This window comes from Choloepus didactylus, chromosome 20 (genome assembly GCF_015220235.1).
Source record: "Choloepus didactylus isolate mChoDid1 chromosome 20, mChoDid1.pri, whole genome shotgun sequence".
NCBI classification, from domain to species: Eukaryota; Metazoa; Chordata; class Mammalia; order Pilosa; family Megalonychidae; genus Choloepus; species Choloepus didactylus.
In genome coordinates, this window is record NC_051326.1 from 44,469,304 (window position 1) to 44,492,286 (window position 22,983).

The 22,983-nt window shown below is 37.7% G+C and overlaps 1 protein-coding gene across 2 annotated transcripts in view; it reads right to left on the reverse strand.

Moving 5' to 3' along the window:
• Window positions 1-22,983, reverse strand: part of DLGAP2 (DLG associated protein 2) — a 666,966-nt gene that overhangs the window by 143,758 nt on the left and 500,225 nt on the right. For both annotated transcript variants that reach the window (XM_037813208.1, XM_037813209.1), the window contains one exon: window positions 17,063-18,132. In XM_037813208.1, the coding sequence (XP_037669136.1) occupies window positions 17,063-18,132 (1,070 nt within the window). The remainder of the gene's footprint in view (window positions 1-17,062; window positions 18,133-22,983) is intronic.

Consider the following 22,983-nt stretch of genomic DNA (forward strand, 5'->3'; position numbering starts at 1 on the left):
AAAAGAATTCTACTACCTTTCCAGTCTTGATATTTGCTAGCGAGCCATTAGCCAAGCACTTCCCCAAGAGAGCTAAGTGCTTTGTTTGGAAAGCAAGGCACCTTTTGTTCATTTCCTTAAAATGCATGATTGTAACATTGCTTTTGAATATCAGAAATCTTCCGTGTCATAGCTCAAGAAAGGAAGCCAAGAGAGAAGGATAAAAATATTACTTATTTGTATTACTTATACATTCTGTACTTACAGACTAGTCAAGGAGAAATTCTACTGACAAGTTGTCCAAAATGACAAGGTAAAAATGCCTTGATGCAATAAAATCCCACAAGGACCCTGTGGATAATGATTTAGATGGATTTTATCTGTAGTTTTGTTGTTTGTTTTTTTAAAGAGCACTCCCTTGAGTTGCCTTATGGTCTCTGGAATCACAAAATAACACGTCGGCAACACGCAGCACTGATCCAGGCATTGCTAGGGGGAAAGGGCTTAATATAATGGAATTCCAGGTTCTCGTTCCAGCTTTGACTCTGAGAAGCTGTGTGACTTGGAGGACTCACAAAGCCCAGTCTCCTCAAGTGTAAAACAGTGAGATTGGAATCGGTGGTGTCTATGATCCTTTTCAGCTTAGTATTTCTAAAATCTTTATGACCTGGTGCTCCACGCAGGCCTCCCTATTAGAAGAGGAATGCAGCCAAGTTGAAAGGGCATTCTGAAATATTAAAGACCCAGAAAAGGCAAAAGTCATACGGATTACAGTGCAGAGCAGTTAAAGGTGCAGGTAAAATGAAATAAATGCCTGGTAAAATAGAGAGCTCTTTCAGTGAGAAACTAGCCATTGAAAAAATAGGCATAAATTTATCCATGTAGAATATTGGTTTCACAGATGTCATTTCCTGGCAGTGATTTTTGAGCTCTGGAAAAAAAGACTAATGAAGAATGAAGAAATAGCTTCTCTGGGTATTTAGCAATTCTCATCTCTGTGTCTTCTTACCAAAAGTCAATTTACAACTATTAAAAAAAAAGATAATTGCCAAGATGGGGAAAGATGCAGTGAAACAGAAATTTTCATACACTGCTGGTACATTTGCAAGTTTACTACAATCTTTATGGAAATACTATTCAAAGACTTAAAATGTTTATGCCCTTTGACCTAGCAACTAAACTACAAATGTATCCTAAGTAAATATGGTTCCATTCCAGAGAATGGTGAATTATTCATTAAGATAAAAGAGGGAAATGTTAATATCTCATTATAGGGGATTACTTAAGATTTTTTTTTACTATCACACAATGGATACTCTTTGGCCATTGGAAATAATATTGCAGAAAAATGAATATTTTGTCATAGAAAGATGTTCATTAGAGGGGAAAAGCAATTTTTAAAGTGCAGTATATACCTAGTGTTTTTAAAACATTAAAAAAATATGCCTGCATTATGCATAGAAAAAATATCTGAAAGGATATGTAACAGGGATTACCATTGGGAGATAGGGATTATGGTTTTTTAATTGTTTTTTCTTTATATTTATATTTTTAAAATATTCTACATGGGCCATATTTGCTTTAGCAATAAAAAAAGTAAACTTATTCTTAATTTAAGAAAAGCCATAGTCCTCAAGGACATTTCATTTCAGTAGAGGAGACAGGCTTGATATGAAATGAATTATAATATAGTTTTTTTTTTTATGAGATAATTTTTTTTTAATATTCATTTTATTGAGATATATTCACATACCACACAGTCATATAAAACAAATCACACATTCGATTGTTCACAGTACTGTTACATAGTTGTACATTCATCACCAAAATCAATCCCCAACACCGTCATTACCACACGCACAAAAATAACCAGAATAATAATTAAAGTGAAAAAGTGTGCTTCAGGTTTTAAAGCAGGGAAGGATAGTGAGGCATTTACCTTGTGCCCCAAATTTAAGGGGCACCAAAAAACTCAGGAAATAGTATTTGAATGCAAGGTTTTAAAAAATCAAAAGTAATGCAAAAAGTCCATGGTGAACAAAATATCAAAATTTCAAATACAGATAACATATAATATAGTTTTATAATGGCAAAAGAAGCAAGAGCAGAAGTAAAATAGAGAAAGGATCAACAGAAGCTTTTGCAGAGGAGGAGGTGATCTACGAAGGCTTTCTGGAGATTAGGTCTGTGGTTCTGAAGAACAAATTAGCTTCACAAGCAAAAATGTAAAAGGAGGGGTGGGTTGGGGGTGCAATAGGCAGAATAAACAGAACAAAAAAAGGCACGTTACATGACTCCCTGCCTTAGAAAAAGCACAGGATCTTCAGTTCTGCTGGCGCTGAACATTTGAGAAAGAAGTTACAGGAAAGGAGACTGTGAGGTTAGCCAAGGACAGATCAAGAAGGGGCCCATATGCCTTGTTTAAGGACAGACTCATGTTGGCAGGCTTATGAAATTTTTGTGAATTAAAAACATGTTTTCTTAAAAACAAATAAACAAACAAACCAACAAAGTAAAGATTTTCCCCCCAGCAGACTGAGAATTAACTAACAAGTGAAACCAGCTTGTATTTTTCTTAGTTCCGTATTTAAGAAGCCAATTACCCAGTCTTTGGCAGAGAAATTTCAATACAGAAACAGTATAAACCAGAGTTAATCTCAGATTATGAATTCAAGTACTACACAACAATTTCCAAAGCATATGTCTCAAGACTATAAAAAGAACAGAAAAGCAATACTAAAATGCCACTGTGCCGCAATAAATAAATCTTTCTCTGGTAATATTACAGTGTTAAAAACAGACAGGTGAAATGTATGAGTGGCCAAGTATATGTTTCAAATCAACAAGTGACTTTATAGCCTCCAATGAACAAATGAATGAATGAATGCCTCTTTCCAATAGCAACCAGCCTCTGCAAATCCAATTTGCAGTCTTTGCTGCATTTAATGATAATTAATCACTTTAACTAGTTGCATATAATGATGAGTGATATTAATAATTTCTAAAAAGGCATTTTCCTAAGGTTGACATTAGCGTATGTTTTTTATATATTCTGTTCTTTGCTTTAGGGATAGTTAAACACTGCATATTAAAATATCTTTTCTTTCAAGCAGCAAGGCATAGGTGAAAGGGCCAGGATTTTATAATAATGCTCTCTTACGGGTGTTGAAACAAGGGAAGAAAAATGCCTTCAAAACTGTGTTTTCCCTTAGGGAAATGCCTTTATTCTTTCAACAAGTTTTGTTTTGTTTTTTTTTTTTTTTTTTAAATCTTTTTAAAGTCATATAATGTATGCTAACTATGGAATACAATTGAGAGCAGGACTGCTCCGTGCAGTCCAGATTTTTACAGTCAAGGGCAATGAGAGCGCCCTCTAGGGGTCATTTTGTAAACCTAGCTGGAGCAGTTTTTATTGTTAGAATATTTGAAGGGGGAGGGAAGTGTCAGCAGTCAGGGGTCCAGAGATAACTTGTTTTCTTGAAACCATGAAGCAATCCCACCCACTCAGTGAAAAGTTGCCTCATGTCCTGCATGATTTTGAAGGCCTGTCTTCCTATATATAATTATCTGAGCCTTGACTCTGCCAAGCCCCTAAGTGATCTTTGAGAATCCTTTGAATATGCCTCTATCACTCTACATTTATAGTTCTCTCCATTACCATATTCTTCATCCAGAAACAAGCATCTGGATACTTCATTCTGGATACGTGTGGTTGTGCCCAGGCCTTTTCATATTAAAATACATGTTTTTAGTTAAAAATTACTTTCCTTTTATTTTTGTTATATTAGAGTTAGGGCATTGCATACTTTTTTTCAAAATTGTTTGTGTGTAGCTAGGTTACGTATGAATTTCATTTTATAATAGTGAAGGAGACTGAGAAATGTTTGTTATAAGTGGGCACACTCAGTTTGATGCATTTAAGAACCATTCTTATGGACAAGAACGTTGTTTAAGCAACAATTACATGAATGTGCCATCAATGCAAGAACTGTGGGGAGCACACAACAAGATTCTCTATGCAAATCTAGTAGGATCTGAGAAGGCAAGAGGTCTCAAAACACGGTCTTCACAGCTGAGCTCTGTAGCATCTGGAAGGCAGGTGAGGATGGGGCTGGGGATGAGGGATGTAGAGGACAGGCCAAGAGTACTGTGTATTCACTAAGCTACAGGAGACAATTAGTTAGTATCTACACGGAGCTAAAAAAAGGTTGGTGTGGACAGAAAGCAGAATGTCAGAGGCAGAAGGGGAGTGCCTAGGAAGGAGAAGAGGAGAAGTAGGGCCCATTAAACTCTCCAAAGAGTTTGTACTTAAGGGTACTGAGAAACAATATTTTAAAAAGGCCAAATTTAAAAGCCAGTTTTAGAATCCATCTTTATTTTCTAAACTGTACTTTAAGAATGTCTGCTGTAATTTCCATAGATATGTTGGATCCCGAGAGACACATAGCAAGAGGTGTCTTTGAGGATTAATTGTATCAGTGCCATGCTCAGCACCAAACACAGGTTTACTGGTTTTCAATCCGGTTTTTATAAGCTGAAAGTTCTTTACTTTCCTCTCCCTTCTTCTCCCTTCCCCTCCTCTCCTCTCCCCTTCCCTCCCTTCTCTCTCTCTCTCTCTCTCTCTCTATCGCTATCTCTTTAGACTCATTCTTTGTGCATCTTTATATTTGAAATCTGGCAAATTAGATTCCAACTCTGTAGGTTCAAAAGTAGTATTCTTCTGACTTAAAAAAGTCAGTGCAGCTCACCAAAGGGTCAATAATTTCTAGAGAGGGGAAGATTGGCTGCTTGCAGATCAGTTCAGTTCCAAATCATCTCATGTTCACTGAAAGAGAACACAAAGTAACTAGCACAGGACTAAGGAACACACAAAAATGAGTGGATAAGGCCCCTGCTCTCCAGGACATCAAAGGCTGGTTAGGGTGTAGCACAAAGTAGAATGTGGCAAGTTTTATGGAAATACAGAGGCTCTGGAGATGGTATCTACTGGGTGGACTGGGGTGGCTTCATGGAGAAAGAAGCACTGAAACTATATCTTGAAGACTTCGTAGTGTAAGTGACCTCCAATACATCTGTCTCAAAGCCTAAAATGGTTCATCTGACTGTTTCTCTTATTAATTTGTGAATAGACAAATTTTTCATGGGAAACACCTTTTTTTTGTCTGTTTCTTTTTATTATTTTCTTCTCAGGCAGTTCTCCTCCTCCATAGCACCCCTTGACAGCCTCTTTTGATTCACCACACACAACTGGTCTCATCAGATCTGTTCCCTTCCTCTTACCCGCAGGCTATTATTAGGAAGGGATCCTATACACTCACTGACCCCAGGACTGAAACCTCCTGTATGCTCAGCATAATTCTCATTCAAGAGTCACAGAACTCATCAGACAGGGCGGATGCTGAGAGGCACCTCCCAGAGCCCTCCTTCAGGACCAAGGCACCCACTCCCCTGTGTCTCTCTCCAGGGAGCACCCACAGCAGGAGAGAGCTGCCCTGCCCAAGGGCACCTCCCCTCCCTGGGGGAAGTCCACGTCCAGTGATGGTGGATATGGTGATCCAGTGGCCAGTCTCCCAGCCCTAATTCCAGACAGGTCTGGACTTTCCAGCTCCTGAATTCTCTGCAGAATGGGCTGAGGCCTCTGTTGTACTTCAACCTCTCCCACTGTCCATTCATGCTTCCCTCAATCCCTGATAGGTGTTTGTATGGAAAGCACACCTCAATAAGCCACTGGCACGTAAATCTCCATCTCAGAGGACTCTACCAGCACCCTGAGAGAAGAGGCAGGTACAATTATACATCCATTTATTTCCATGAGAAAAACTGATATTGAGGGTCTAAGTGTCCTTCTATGGTTTCAAACCCAACTCCATTTTATTCTCAAGCTTATGTTTTTAGGATTATATCAGTGTTCTCAACTGGGGGTAGTTTTTGCCTCTCAGGCAACATTTGACAGTGTTTGGAGACATTTTTGTTATCATCAAAAATCACCAACAGCTGGTAGGTAGGGGCCAGGGGTGCTGTTAAACATCCTACAGTGCATAAGACAACCCCCACAGCAAGGAATTATCCAGTCTAAAATGTCAATAATGCTGAGGTTGAGAAATCCTGGATTACATAATTGTTCCTCTTAGGGCGTTTGCATCTTGACGGATAAAATTGTTATGATGTTGTGCAAATTAACTGTGGAATCCCAAGGACAAATTAGCTTGTTTGGGGAAGTCTGATCTTTGTTTTTGTTTTCCCTCTGAGCCACTGATATTATCACATGTTCACCTGCCTAGTTAATTCTTTCAAGGTGAGATCTGCTTCCATTTCATTCCTTAACACCAAAACGGATGATGGAGCAAAAGGCTGGGATGACCTTAAGTTGTATGTCATTAGCCTTAGGCTCCAAACAGCTTTTCCAGCCAAGCTTCTCATCATCCCTGCACCTTCATACTGGACATCAGTCCTTTCTGATCATTCACCGACCTGGTAGTGTGTGCAGGGATTCACTACCCAATCCACCAGGCTGAAGATAGTGACTTCATGATTATGGGGAAAAACAGCTCCAGTGGACCCCATTGCACTGAGGTAGAAGAAGCAGAGCACACAGGGAGGATCCCTTCCTGCTCTACATGAGCAGAAAAGGGGCCTCAATGGGGATGGTCTTGATAAGTGAGAGCCAGAACCCATGTGGCACAAATTTAGAACCCAGCACTTGGAACAGTGAATGCAATAAATATTTATTGTTTGAATGAGGATGGTATCTCAGAACTTTACAACCTCAGAGTCAAAGGAACCCAAAGATCACAATTAGATCTTTGATTTTTCTATTGGAAGCATTCATAACGATAATATTAGTCAAGTAGGCCATATTGTAAATTATTTTTTAAGGTGTAATTTTTGTACATACACTGGAAATTTCATTAATGTTATCACCAAACGTTCACTCTGGAATCTTAAAGGGAGGGATCATCACAATTTACAAAATAGTGAATTTAAAATCCTTTCCAATGAATGGTTGCAAAGACTCGTTCCTTGATCAGCACACAGGATAGCTTTTAAGTCTCTGCAGGAATGAGAGAGTGAAGGAAGGGGATTTGAAACACTTTTAAATTTGGGAAAATTTTTCATTTCTCAAAATTATTCATCCTATTCTTTCCCCCCTGTTCCTTTTCTCCCTTCAGCCCCTTCTCCCAACATATCAAAATGGAAGAGGACCACATGGTAAAAAGCAAAACAAAATCTTGCCTTTGGTTATATCAGAATATATAAAATAAAACAGTGGGATAAAATAAACATTGAATCAAAAAATTGCTTAAATCAACAGTCAGCCTCAAACCACCCACCTCTTCTCCAGGAAGGGAAAAGGTGGGGCCAAGGACCACAGCCAGGTCTAAACCATAGGCCAGGGTGTGGACAGGTTCAGGAGGAACTTCACTTTTCAAGAGAAAATGAAGGGGATTAGAAGAAGAGGAAAGCAAAAGTGAAAAAGGCAAACTGAGGGAAATAAAGAAAGGTAAAGGAGTGGGGATGGAGCGCGAGGCGGCAGGTGCCATTTGGTGGCAAGTCTCCAAGAGAAGGGGAGCAGAGAGCTGCAGGGGGCCAGGATGGGATCCTTGGCTGTGCTCTCCTTACATCCTGCACTCTCCCCAGCGTGCCACAGGCAGGTGCTGTTCGCTCCAGGACTGGACCAGGGATCCTCCAGGGTGGAGCATGTCTATGCTAATCTTAGTCTTCTCAGCACTTTGTATAGCATATGACACAGGGTGCCATTGTTTCCATTGAACCAAGGTGAAGTGAATCACTTATCCAAATTAATTGCCAGTCCTTAAAATTTTTACTTTAAATGCTTTGCTTTGCTGAGGTAGAAAATATGAAAACAAAAGCTTTTTAAAAGATGAAAATAGGATCAGAATATTTTTTAATTCTATTTATTTTGTGTTTTTAGCTATTTAAAATCATGAGAAATTCCCCTCTAATGTTAACTATGTAGTCCATGTAAATCAAAGATGAACATAAAAAGCTATCTTTTTGGTTGGCTTAAAATCTGAAAGTTTTGGGTGAAAATTAAAAAAAAAAAAACAACTTTTTCCCTCTCTCCTTGTTCTTTTAAATTTTATTATTATAACAGCATATACAAATTCCTTTAATTCCCTGATTTGCTGATTGTGGAATAAAATATGGGCTTGTGAGGATCCAGAAATCTCTCTCTTACCACCAGAAAGTTTAATCCAATCTAAACAAGCAAAGAAATGTGTAAGAACCTCTTGGAAATTCAGGACATCAATTCAGTTGAGACCTAGGACAAAAATGGCCTGGGGAGATATGAGTATAATTTGTGATGTTCATCTTTATAAATCTCCTTACAAGTAATCTGGCCATGACTACTAAAGGACAATGAGAAAGGGGAAAAAACCACTATACTGCATCTCAGAAAGTGGTGGGTTTCATTTAGAGGTAGACTAGAAGAATGGGGGGAATTTTCTCCTGGAAGAAAATGCCACTCTGAATGGGTGCACTGCATTCAGTGTGCAGCAGGATTTAAACAGAAGCCACAGCTACTTCCTGGGGATCCAACAGTGTTTTGCATACTGATGGAAATGTTTTCCTGACCTTTGGATGACAATGTTCCAGGTTTAATTTCTGAGGATACATTATTGAAATGAACAATAAGAAGCCTACATTGATGTCCAAGACAGGAGTTATATTTAATGAGAATTATACATGACCAGAGTCTACTACTATGAAGTGTACACAGCTCTTCCTAGGAAGTGAGACAATTGGTGGGGTTTTGGAGGGGTGGCATGGGAATTCTTTTTCTTTTCTCTTTCTCATCTCTGCCTTATAGAGGTATTATTTAATATCAGGGGGAATTTATTTTAATGCTGTGTTCCACTGAGTCACATTATTTTTCACTACAGGATCAAATTACAACCTCTTACTTTTCACATGTTACTATCTAAAGATAAAGTGTTTTAAAGTCTGGAAAAATGTATTTTATGAGAGTAACAGCTCAACCTTAACCTATTCTCACTAATATCCGTTAATCACCCTGCAAATTTTCCCCAGGCACTTACTTGTAATATGTTAAACTGTGTGGAGGCTTCAGAAGTAGAAAAAGGGGAAGATCTGGCATGGTTAGTGTCTGAGAAATATAATTATGAATCTAATATATTTAGTGAACAAAAAAAGCATACAGTAAGAAACAATGTGGTAGATAAGTTCAAGAGCTCAAAGGCCTAACTACCAATTACAGAAATTCAAGGACTAGAGAAAGATTTTAAATGAGACTATGAGATGGAGCCTCAGAATCCAGACTGCAGGAAGCTATCAGACAGATTCACTGGCTTCTAAAACAAATAAAATTTCAGAGATGCAGGAATAGGAGAGAGAGAAAAAAGAAAGAGAGGAGAAACCTTTAAATTTTCAAAAAGATTTAAGAGACAAATCAACCAAATGCCCCTTACCTGGATACTGATTCAAATTGTTAAAAAGTTTGCAATGCCCTGCATTATCAGTAGTTACTTTAAATGTAAATGGATTAAACTCTCCACTCAAGAGCCAGATATTGGCAGAATGGATAAAAAAGCATGATCCAACTAAATGCTGTATTCAAAGACTTCTCTTAAAGTCAAAGACACAATAGGTTAAAATTGAAAGGATGGAAAAAAAAATACCATGCAAATAGTAACCAAAAGAGAGCTTGGGTAACCATACTAATATTAGATAAACTCAAATTTTGTTAAAAACTATTACAAGGGACAAAGAAGGGGTCAATTCAACAAGAAGACATAACAATTATACATATAATGTACCTAAAGGCAGAGCCCCAAACCTTATGGAGGAAATTTTCACAGATTTGAAAGGAGAAATAGACAGTTCTATCTTAATAATAGGAGACTTCAATACATCACTTTCAATAATGGATACAACATCTAGAAAGAAGATCAAGAAAAATCAGAAGACTTGAACAATGCTCTAAATCAGCTAGACTTAACAGACATAAATAGAACACTTCACCCAACAGCAGCAGAATACACATTCCTCTCGAGTGCACAAGGATCATTCTCCAGGATAGATGTTAGGTCACCAAACAGGTCTCTGTAAATTCAGAAATACTGAAATCATACAATGTATCTTCTTCAATCAAAATTGAATGAAGGTAGAAATTAAGTAACACAGGGATAAGAAGAACTCACCAGGGAAATTAGGAAGTATCTTGAGGCAAATGAAGCATACCCAAACTTATTGGATGCAGCAAAGGTTATGCTGAGAGGGAAATTTATAGCTCTAAATGCTTACATTAAGAAAGAAGGACCTCAAATCAGAGACCTAACCTCACAACTGGAGGATCTAAAAAAAGAAGAGCCAACTAAACCCAAAGATGCACAGACAGGAAACAACAAATATTAGAGCTGAGATAAATGAAACAGAGAATAAAAGAATAGAGAGAACTAACAAAACCAAAATTTGGTTGTTTGAAAATATCAATAAAATAAAAAACCGTTAGCTAGACTGAGAAAGAAGTTATTTGTGTCCTCTCACAAATAACTAAAATCAGAAATGAAAGGAGGGGAAAATGACAGACTTCAATAAACTATACTTATGCTGGGGCAATTAGATATATTTATACAACGAAAGCATGAAATTAGGCCCATAGCTCACACCATACACAAAAATCAACTATAGGTGAAGTAAATACAAATGCAATTTAAAAAGAAAAAAAGAAAGGGGGGACATTACTACTGACCCCACAGAAACAAAAAAAGATTATAAGGGGATACTATGAAAAACTGCATGCCAACAAATTAGATAACATCATGAAATGAACAAATTCCTAGAAAAACACCAACTACCTACACTGACTCTTAAAGAAATAGAAGATCAAAACAGACCAATAACAAAGAGATTAAGTCAGTCATTAAAAATAAAAAGAAAGAAAGAAAAAAGAAAAAAAAAAACATCCAATAATGAAAAGCCTAGGACCATATGGATTCACTGGTGAATTTTGCCAAACGTTCCAAGCAGAATTAACACCAATCCTGCTCAAACTCATCCAAAAATTGAAGAAACAAATTGAAGGGAACACCTCCTAACTCATTCTGTAAGGCCAAGATTACTGTAATACCAAAGCCAGATAAAGATACCACAAGAAAAGAAAATTACAGACCAAGATCGCTTATGAATACACATGCAAAAATCCTCTAGAAAATTACCAGCAAACTGAATCCAACAGCAGATTAAAATAATTATACACCATGATCAAGTGAGTTTTATCCCAGGTTTGTAAAGATGATTCAACATAAGAAGATCAATTAATGAAATACAACACATTAACAAATTGAAGGGGAAAAACCACATGATCCTCTCAATTGGTGCAAAAAAGGCATTTGACAAAATCCAACATCCTTTCTTGATAAAACACTTTGAAAGATAGGAAAAGAAAGAAACTTCTTCAACCTGATAAAGGACATATATGAAAACCCCATTGCTAGCATTCTACTTAATGGTGAAAGACTAAAAGCTTTTCCTCTAAGATCAGGAACAAGGCAAGGATGCCCACTGTCACCACTGTTATTCAACATTGTACTGGAAGTTCTAGCCAGAGCAATTTGGTAAAAAAAAGAAAAAAGGCATCCAAGTTACAAAGGAAGAAGTAAAACTTTCCCTATTTGTAGATGACATGATTCTATTTACAGAAAATCCTAAAAAAAAAACAAAACAAAAACAAAAACAAAAAAGAAAACCAAAAGTTCCTAGAGCTAATAAATGATTTCAAGAAAGTAACGGGGTACAAGATCAACACCCAAAAATCAAGTGTTTCTGTACACAAGGAATGAACAATTGGAAGAAGAAAACAAGAAAAAATTCCATTCATAATAGCAATTAAAAGATTATAAAATCTAGGAATAAATCTAAACAAGATGTAAAGGACTTGTACACAGAAAATGATACAATATCATTAAAAGAAATCAAAGAAGACCTAATAAATGAAGGGATTTCTGTGCTCATGGATTGGTAGCCTAAATATTGTTAAGATGTCACTTCTACCCAAAGAAATTTATAGATTCAACACAATCCCAATGAAAATTCCAACAACCTACTTTGCAGACATGGAAAAGCCAATAATCAAATTTATATGGAAGGGTAAGGGACCCCAAATAGCTAAAGCCATCTTGAGAAGGAAGAATAAAATTGGAGGATTCATACTTTCAGATCTTAAAACTTATTCCTTAGCCACAGTAATCAAAACAGCATGGTATTGGCACAAGGACAGACATATAGACCAATGAAATTGAATTGAGAGCTCAGAAATTGACCCACACATTTATGGCCAACTGATTTTTGTAAAGGGGGCAAAGACCACTCAATTGTGTCTCTTTAATAAATGGTATTGGGAATACTTGATCTCCACTTGCAAAAGAAAGGAGGACCCTAGCGCACACCTTATACAAAAATCAGCTCAAAATGGATCACAGACCCAAATATAAGAGTCAGAACTATCAAACTCCTCGAAGAAAACACAGGGAAGCATCTTCAGGACCCTGTGTTAGGTAACGGTTTCTTAGACTTTATACACAAAACACAAGCAACGGAAGAAAAAATTAGATAAAGGAACCTCATTAAAACTAAAACTTTTGAGCCTCAAAGCACTTTGTAATGAAAGTAAAATGACAGCCTACAAATGAGAGAGGATATTTGGAAACCACATATCCAAAAAAGGTTCAAGTTCTAGAATATGTAAAGAAATCCTGCAATTTAACAGCAAAAAGACAAACAACTCAACTTAAAAATGGGGAAAAAGACTTGAATAGACATCTGTGCCAGTTTGAATGTATTATGTCCCCCCAAACGCCTTATCTTTGATGTAATCTTGTGTGGGCAGACCTATCAGTGTTAATTAGATTGTAATTCTTTGAGTGTTTCCATGGAGATGCGCCCTACCCAACTGTGGGTGATGAGTCTGATTGGATAATTTCCATGGAGGTGTTGGCCCGCCCATTCAGGGTGGGTCTGAATTAAATTACTGGAGCACTATTTAAGATCAGACAGAAGAAGCAAGCTGCTACAGCCAAGAGGGACACTTTGAAGAAAAACAGGAGCTGCAGATGAGCAACAGTTTGAAGACAGATGCTGAAAGCAGACTCTTGCTCCAGAGAAGCTAAGAGAGGACAAACACCCTAAGAGCAGCTAAGAGTGACATTTTTGAGGAACTGCATCCTAGAGAAGAACATCCTGGGAGAAAGCCATTTTGAAACCAGAACTTTGGAGCAGACGCCAGCCACGTGCCTTCCCAGCTAACAGAGGTTTTCCGGATACCACTGGCCATCCTCCAGTGAAGGTACCCAACTGCTGATGTATTACCTTGGACACTTTATGGTCTTAAGACTGTAACTGTGTAACGAAATAAACCCCCTTTTATAAAAGCCAATCCATCTTTGGTATTTTGCATTCCGGCACGATTAGCAAACTAGAACAACATCTCTCTAAGGAAGATGTCCAAATGCCCAAAAAAGCACATGAAAAGATGCTCAATATCATTAGCTATTAGGGAAATGCAAATCAAAACCACAATGAAATATCATTTCACACCTAATATAACGGCCACTATTAAAAAATCAGACCACTACAAGGGTTGGAGAAGATATGGAGAAAAAAGAGCACTCATTCATTGCTGATGGCCATGTAAAATGGTGTAGCTGCTGTGGAATATAGTTTGGCAGTTATTCAGGAAGCTAATTCTAGAATTGCCATATGATTCAGCAATCCTGCCACTAGGTATACACCCAGAAGAATTGAAAGCAGAGAATCAAACAGATATTTGAACATCAATATTCATAGCGGCACTATTCACAATTGCCAAAAGATGGAAGCAACCCATGTCTCCATCAACTGATGAACTGATAAATAAAATGTGGTATATACATATAACTGAATATTATTTAGCCATAAAAAGGAATGAAGTTCTGTTACATGTGACAATATGGAGGAACCCTGAAGACATCATGTTTGAGTGAAACAAGCCAGATCCAAAGGATAAATATTGTATGATCTCACTGATATGAAATAATCAGAATAAGCAAACTCATAAAGTCAGACTCTAGAATAAAGTTTACTAGGGAACAGGGTGGGGATAGGGAATAGGAAGCTAAGGGCTTAAAATGTACAGGGTTCCTATTTGGAATGAAGGAAAAGTTTTGGTAATGGATGGTGGTGATGGTAGCACAACATTTTGAGCATAATTAACAGCACTGAAATACACACACACATACATGAATGTGGTTGAAAGGGGAAATGTTAGGTTGTATACATGGTAATAGGATAAAAAAAAAAAAAAAAAAAAAAAAAAAAAAAATCTATGGAACTCCACTATATAAAGAATGAACCCTAAGTTAAACCATGGTCTGATACATGGGACACATGGATGGACCTTGAAGACATGTTGAATGAAATTAAGTTAGACACAAAAGAAAAAAAATGTATGATCTCACTGATACAAAGTAATTAGAATACAGATATTCAAAGAGTCAGAAACTAGAACACAGTTACCAGGAGCTGGGGTAGGTGTATGAAATGGGGAGTTAATGCTTAATTTGTAGGGAGTTTCTTTTTGGTGGTGATGTTTCTTCACGGTTGGTGGTGATGGTAGCACAATGTTACGAATGTAATTAATATCACTGATATTTTGTATAAATGTTACTGAAATAAAAATTTTTAAAAAACCACAGAACTGTAAAACAAAACAAGTGAACCCTAATTTAAACTATGGACAATTATAGCACAATTATATTCTTTCATCATCGTAACAAAGGTATACTAATACAAAAGAATTTGGTTAGCATTTCACTTTAAAACATAACCACTGGGTTTTTGCACAATGTATAGGGAGGGTATATGGGAACTCTGTATTTTCTGCATGATATTTCTGTAAACATAAAACTTCTCTAATTTAAAAAATCATTAAGAAAATCTGTGAGCCATCAGGGAAATTTGCATATTGACTGGATATTTGAAAATATTAAGGAATTACTGTTTTTTAACATGTGTGTTTGATAATGATATTGTGGTTATCTTTCAACAGAAAGAGTCCTTATCTTTCAGTGTGGATCTTTTTGAAATCAAATACAGAAATATTTACTGTGGAAATTATATGATGTATTAAATTGTTTTCCACACAACCTGGGTGGGAAATGGTTAAGGTATAAATGAAACAAAATTGGCTATGAATTGATAGTTTTTAAGACGGGTGATAGGTGTATCATGATTTATTATATTACTCTTTTGCCTTTGCATAAGATTGGTATTTTCCATAATTAGAAAAATTTAAAATAGCTGTTGAAGGGCAGAGTAAAGTTTGTTTAAACGGGGAAGTGGTCAGAAAAAGCTTCAGAGAGAAGATAGGGTTGAAGAATGAGAAATATTGCAGAGAAGGTATGGCCAGGGTAGGTAGAGTGGAGAGAATGCAGGCTTTGGAGTTAGGCAGACCTGGATGAAAACACTGTAACAGTATCATACCCCTAAAGTGTTCAGGAGACACTGAATTTGGGATTTTTCAGCTACAAATACAGAGAAAAACTAAAGTTTTGCTTCTATATCAATGAAAAGATCAAAGAGGGAAACCTGACTCTCACATTCCTTGAAATATGTAAATTTTTTATATTTGGATATTCTTAGGGTCTGCTGTTTATAAGCAAAATTTAAGCCTATACCTTTGCTATAAAAATGTTTTATATCAAAGAATAAAACTCTGTCTTTGAATAAATCTGTCTGTGAAAGCAATTTGGTTAGCATTTCACTTTAAAACATAACCACTGGGTTTTTGCACAATGTATCAGGATGGCAATAGATGTCGCTGAAATGATTTGCCATCCCCCGACTCATGAAAAGATTTGCAGTTGTTTATCTGTTCCATTAATTGACTGCCTGATGACTCAGCTAGCATTTAGCATTATTACTCATTATTCTGTGAAGATTTCTCTAAACCAATGCACAGCTTATAGCAACCGCTCTCAGGCAAGTAGACGTGATTTCTGAATTGGAATACAAAAAATAAAAAATACACATAGTAATGAAAACCTCAGACTCTCAAGTTTTGGTAATAGCACTATTAGCTGATAGAGGTAATTGTAGAAGCATCCTTAAAAGAGGGGATGACTCCCCAGTGGGCGAACACTTCCCCCTGGCATATTCAGCAATGGCATGATAGGAGACATAGATGACAGGGATATTATGCAAAATAGGGAATTCCATAATATGCTACCTCCAAGCAATCTACTGTCTTTAATTATTGCTGATGATACATTCATTTAATCCACATCCCAGAGAAACAGTTGCATTTCCATGAGCAGACTCATTGGTATTATGAAGACTTAAGGATGCTATTGTCAGGTATGGTAAATGAACTCATTAAAGTTGCAGGCCAATTTACATTAGACCAAACAAACCATCAACTTTCAGACCGGAAAACACTAATGTGAGCTAATATGTTTTTGTTGTTGTCGTTAAATCTCTAGCATTAGAGGCATTAAAGGGAAGGGCCCACCATGTTTAGGGCTATGGTTCAAAGGAAGAATTAAGAAGTCTTCAAAGGCTTTCCCAGAGCAGGCCATTTACTAGCTCCTGTGATATTTTCCTATTAAGACTCCTCTACAATACCAGAAACCATCAAACTACAAGCCAGAACCCATGAATCTTGAAGACAATTGTATAAAAATGTAGCTTATGAGGGGTGACAATGGGATTGGGAAAGCCATAAGGACCACACTCCCCTTGGTCTAGTTTATGGATGGATGAGTAGAAAAATAGGGGAAGGAAACAAGCAAACAAACAGACAAAGGTACCCAGTGTTCTTTTTTACTTCAATTGCTCTTTTTTACTTTAATTATTATTCTTGTTACTTTTGTGTGTGTGGTAATGAAGGTGTCAGGGATTGATTTTGGTGATGAATGCACAACTCTGCAATGGTACTGTGAACAATCGAATGTACGATTCGTTTTGTATGACTGCGTGGTATGTGAATATATTTCAATAAAATGAATATTAAAAAAAAAAAAAGACTCCTCTACAAAATTACAGTCATAATATTGAGACTCCTTACCTGAAGGTAATGGCATGGCCTCAAGGAAGGCTTGATTTCCTGATGGACCAGAGGCTTATCCAAGTTAAGGGAACTCTTACGATAAGCTTCCTTTGCCTGGCTTACTGTAAGGGTGGACCAGGAACTCCTTTTCATGTACTTTGCATCAGGAGTCATAGCTAAGCCTTCACAGGCCGAGCACTTTACGTCATTATTACTTTTAGAAGTCTTTAGTGACAGGTCCCCAAAGGGGCTCTGGAGAGTTTCAGGGTAGCAGTGGGAGATATGATCTACATGGTGCCTATGAACCATGCTTGGTGTTCGGTAAGTGCTATCACTGTCCAAATTGTCATCAGAACTCCACCAACTACTCATGCCTGGTTTATGCTTGCTTTCGGGTTTTCGCTCCTTGCTTTTACTCCTTTTACTATGTTTCAAATGGTGGCTGTGGTGGTGGTCATCCACTCTACTGTCACCTTTCGTCCCATTGACATTACTCTTGGAAGAGCCTTCTAAAGAATGAGACTTGGTGAAGAGCTTTTGGACAGAATGGACAAGGTGCCGTATTCTCCCTGGACTCTCACTGCGCTGTTCTGCGGCGGTTGAAGTCCTCTGGTATTGTAAAGTATGGAATCCATCCCTGTGGAGAGGGAGTTGTTTCTCAAACTGGTCCAACAGATTGGCTGGAATTCGATTAATTTTTGTGCTAGCGTGAGACATGGCACAATCGTCTCTTGTATCGTAATGTGAACTGTAGTGCATTCTGGGAAAAGTGCTACTAGACATATGGTCGCCCATCATCATGGGCATCATCATACATTCAGAATGAATGGAACTTCTGGGTGAACAACGGTGATGCTCCATTGGGCAGCTGTCAGTCGGGCTGAGCAAGTAGGACTGCCTTGTTTCCTGCCCATGGTGAATGTGGTCATGAGTATGTTCACAATCTTCAGGGGGTGTTAAGCCACAAGTATGTCCAGAACATAACTGTGGTTGATTTCGACTCCCAGATAATCCTTTCATATTCCTAGGAGCAGGGGAGTATCTTTCTTCATTGAAGTGCTGAGTTGGTGACCATGAGTACTGCTGATCTGTTGATAAAACACAGAAATGCCATTTAACAGTTCATTGAAATATCAGTGATGATCCGTATATGTTAGCAAAGTAAAACATTTGACTTCCTGTGCGTAAACTCTTTGCCCAATAGCCACTCTTCATTTTTTATCTGGGGCATCCACATGGACGAATAATTTTTTATACCTCATTGAAAACTCCAAAGTATGAAAACATTAAGAAGAGTAAACTTTGATATTCCCAAATGATAACGATAACTACAGATATTTAATGTCAAGTAGATTCATCAGGCCTCTTGATGGCAAGATTTTGTGGTATGAAAAAAATAACCAATTTGTAAAAAAAAAAACCCACCAGTTATATTTCAAATAGATTTGAATATTGTGGTTCAGTTTGAGAAGTCTGAAAGATAACATCTGAGTATTTAATTAGTGGTATTGTCTTGTAGGCCAATATTTTACACACTAATGTATTAAGCATAAAATAATTTGTGGGAATTCACATCCTCACTGTGCAGGTAAGGGAACGGAGGTGGCTTTCCCAAGGCCATATAGTGTCAAAATGGGGACAAAGCCCAGGCATGCCGACTTTCTATTTCAGATGTGTTTTTTCAACTCTAAGAGTCTACTCAGTAGAGAAAAAGTTGGTTTGATGATGTCAAATGCAATATTATACACAGATAATAAAATCATTAAGAATTGACCTCTCCGAGAATGTTTGTTGTTTCTTGCTACTGAACCCCTGGCTGGATTTCCTATGAGGCTGGCAGTTGTGTGTAACGATTACAGTTGTGGCCTGTGGACATGGGGTGCTTGGGTTAGAATCTCAGCTCTGCCATGGCTAAGTGTATGACTCTAGGCAAGTTACTTAACCTCTCTAAGCTTCAATTTCCTCAACTGCGTGACAAGGATATGAGACACTATAGTAAGATTCCAAGCAAAAGTAACTCTCAATATTTATTAGCTGTATTCTTATAGTTGTTATTGTTATTATTTCAACTCTCTTGGGTCTGTATTTATAAAGTTCAGGGTTTATTAAATTTAAGTTATTGGATTCCAGGATTTGCCAGAGAAGCCCATGGCTTCACTTCTGATTCCTGCTGCCCAAATGTTTCCATTTCAGTTCCAAATTAGATCTTGATTCTGACTAGTAGCCAAACAGATGCAAGAAAGATGGACTTGGGAAGGTGATTCCAATAGGAAGCAGGTGGAAAAGAAACCTGCAAGGCAGAGTACCCAAGCAATAGCCTGTTGACTTGAAACTAGACAGGATCCAATGATCCCCAACCCTGCTTCATTCCCACTAGAGCCTCACAGTGATGTTCTATTCGGGAAAACGCCTCTGCCTGGGGAAAGTGGAGACAAGTTGGTTCCCTTGATCAGGCTCCCATCTCTTTTCACTGCCCCATAGTACCTTCCCCCACAAAGAGAAAAGCTATATTCTCTCCAGAGCCCAGAGCCTGGGTAACACTTGGGAGGAGGCTACTGTTCCTCTCTTCTCCTGCTTCCACAGTTGCCCAACACGCCATTCCTCAGTGCCAACTGCACCCTGCTCTACCTGCTCCTCCATCACCAAGAGGCTTTCTCCCATTTACTCTTCATGGACTATTAACATCCCCTAACCTGGGAGGTATCCTGGGGTATTAGTCACACCTAGACTCATACAACTATCCACCCTTACCCCAAAGTGATGTACAAACGAGCACCCAAGGCAGCCATGGGTGGGAAAGCAAGCTAAGAGACATTAAGATTTTCCCCATTATTCCTACTCGCAGCTCTCTAGGTAATCAATATAAGGATAACATTATTGCCTGCCGAGAATATTTACCAAATGAGGGTTCAAAATGTCCTTTTTATCAGGCTCTAGGGCTGTCAGTTGTCCAGGTCCTCTCAGATGTCCAAATAAATTTAAAGGATATGATTTCACTAATCCCTAAGAATGATTGGCAGTAGAAGAGAATGTAGATATTTTTTGAGGAATTCCAGTGGACTCACACCAAGGTGTTGGGCTGTTTCTCATGTTTAGGGCAGCAAAATGATCTTGACTGCATCCTCTCACAACAAAAAGTCTACAATTCAAGGATAAATAGGTCCTTTATCTCTGAAGAGAGCTTAACTTTATTATATTTTAAGGTGCTTACATGGGCTCATGGGAATGGCTACATGATAATAGCTATTCAATGCCTTCCTTTCTCAATAGCCAAATTATATTGGAGCACTTTAATATATTAGAAGGGGATATTTTGATTATATTATATTTTAATATAATTAAAAGCAAGTGTTCAAAGGAAATTGGATATTCATCTGATAAACAGCAAAACAATGTTCTGTAATCTATACTTTACAGCAGCATAAAGTTGTCATCCTATTATCTTTTGCTTTATTTTTCCATTAATTTGTAATTTAATACAATCCTGATCTTTTTTTCATATGAGAAAGTGAGCCCATTATTGTTCCACTCACGTATCCTATTTCTGTCTAATGTTTAGCCTAGGAGCTACATTATGAATGTGGCTACATAAAAGAACAGTATAAAAGATAAAAATTTAACTGAAATGAATTAAATTTGATTATGCAATATGTTGATAACACATTCTCATTTTCACCACACAGGACTAAATTCCCTGATGCATGCATGGAAACTTGTATAGTGCTTCTTAAAAATAATATTATAATAATAACAAACAGGATAATAATGTACTGTAAATAATGGGGATACTAAAAAGTATAATGAGGACTTGTACAACAGACTTTCAAAATAAGTCTACATAATATATAATAAATACTCAGGAGCTGTTAATTTATTTTTGTGCAAGTGAGGTAACAAAGAGAAAATGTGGAAAGCATCTTAGCTTTCTAATTTCCAGCTATTCACTATACCATTTTTGTTATTAAGCAAGAGAAAGCAGCAATTATAGTCATTATTCATTAACATACAACTGTCTCCCAAAATTCAAACTAGAATGTAAATGCAAATTTTACCGTTGGATTTTACAATACTGTTGGCCTACTCATTTAAAAATGTATATTTTAAGTGTAGGAATAAAATCTTTTTAAAAAATGGCTAATATTTATGGGCTGTTCACTGCATGCCAGGCACTGTGCCAGTGCTTTACCTGGATGGTCTCCTCTAACCTCATCACAATCCTCCAAAGGAAGCAAAGCTTATCCCCATTTCCGGCTGAGGAAACTGAGGCTAGAAGGGGTACACAGGGCAACATTCCTGAGATATCATTTACTGGCACACATGCACACACGCATGCACACACACACAGTAGCAGAGCTGGAACTGAACCAAAGCTGTTCCAGCTCCAGATGACCTGTTGCTAACAGCAGGTCTATTTAAAAGCAGCTGATGCGTGGTGAAGGGTGGAACTCCGGGGTTCCATTTCCTCTTTCTGGTTAAGCCAAGCTAATCATTCAACACCACGCACCAAAATGAGCCAGCCGGTCTGACTGCACACTGTGATGGAGGTTGCAGGCTTCGGGGCTCTGGGGAAAGCATGAGCTCCGGCAGCCCTTGGTGTGGAGGTGCAGGAAGCTACCAGCAGCAGTTTGTGCACCTGCCCCAGCCTCCACTTTGACTACAAGGCAACTTGGCAGCCCCTTCTCCACTGAGAAAACCAGTTCCTTCTCCTTTTGACTGAATCTCTTTTGATCTGATTTTACCCGCCTAAATGCATTTTAATTTGGTTTTATCTGACAATCGGGGGAGTGACCGACCCTCAATACGTATCATTTATTCTTGCTATCCATCCTAAAAGGAATAACCCTGCTATAGGTGGAAGCCCTCTGAACTAAAGGTAAAAAATAAGCAATAGCAACAACAAACTTTATAAAGTGGACTGCAGAGTCACCTGCTAAATAAAGTGACGTACTGTGCTATAATATATTTTTCCCAAACTAATTAAACTTAGCAACATTTCTTCAGATATTTTAGTTGAGCTTTGTGCAAAATTGTGAGATAGCCCACGCTGGTCATTGGAATCACTCCATCTCCACTTCTCTGCTACCATCTCCCTCTACCCAGTCCTCCCCTTCACACTACTCCCCAGGGTAATGCCTGTTCACCTGCCGTCTCTTATAACTCCTGGTGTTCTCCTACCCACCCTGACATTTTATCAGGACTTTGCTACACAAATGCAGGTCAAGGGGCACAATAAGAAACAGCCTTGTGAACCTATTCCTGTGTTTATGCTATGAAAGTATAAAGATGTGGCCCAAGCATATGTCAAAAGGAACCCTATCTGAAGCTCCATTAAAAAAAAGTTTCCTCAAAAATTTAACAGGACAAGTAGAAGATTTGTATGCTGAAAACCATAGAACATTGTTGAAGGAAAGTAATGAAGACCTAAATAAATAGAAAGTTATCCCATATTCAATGGATCCAAAAATTTAATATTGTTAAGATGGCCATACTTCTAAAATTGATCTACAGATTCAAAGCAATCCCTATCAAAATCTCAGCATCTTTGCAGAAATTGGAAAGCTGAACTTAAAATTCATATGGAAATTCAAAGAGCCAGAATAGCAAAAGCCATCTACAAAGAGCAAAGTTGCAGGACTCTCACTTCCTGATTTCAAAACTTACTGCAAACTACAGTAATCAAGCTGCAGTGGATAGATACAGTGGATTAGGATAAAAATAGACATAGAGATCACTGGAATAGAATTGAGAGTCCAGAAAGAAGACCTCACACTATGCTTAACTGATTTTCAATAAGGCTGCCAAGATCATTCAACAGAGAAAGAATATTATTTTCAACAAATTGAGCTGGGACAACTAACTGGCTATCCATATGCAAAAGAAAGACATTGTACCCTACCTCATACCATATACAAATATCAACTCAGAATGGATCAAAGACC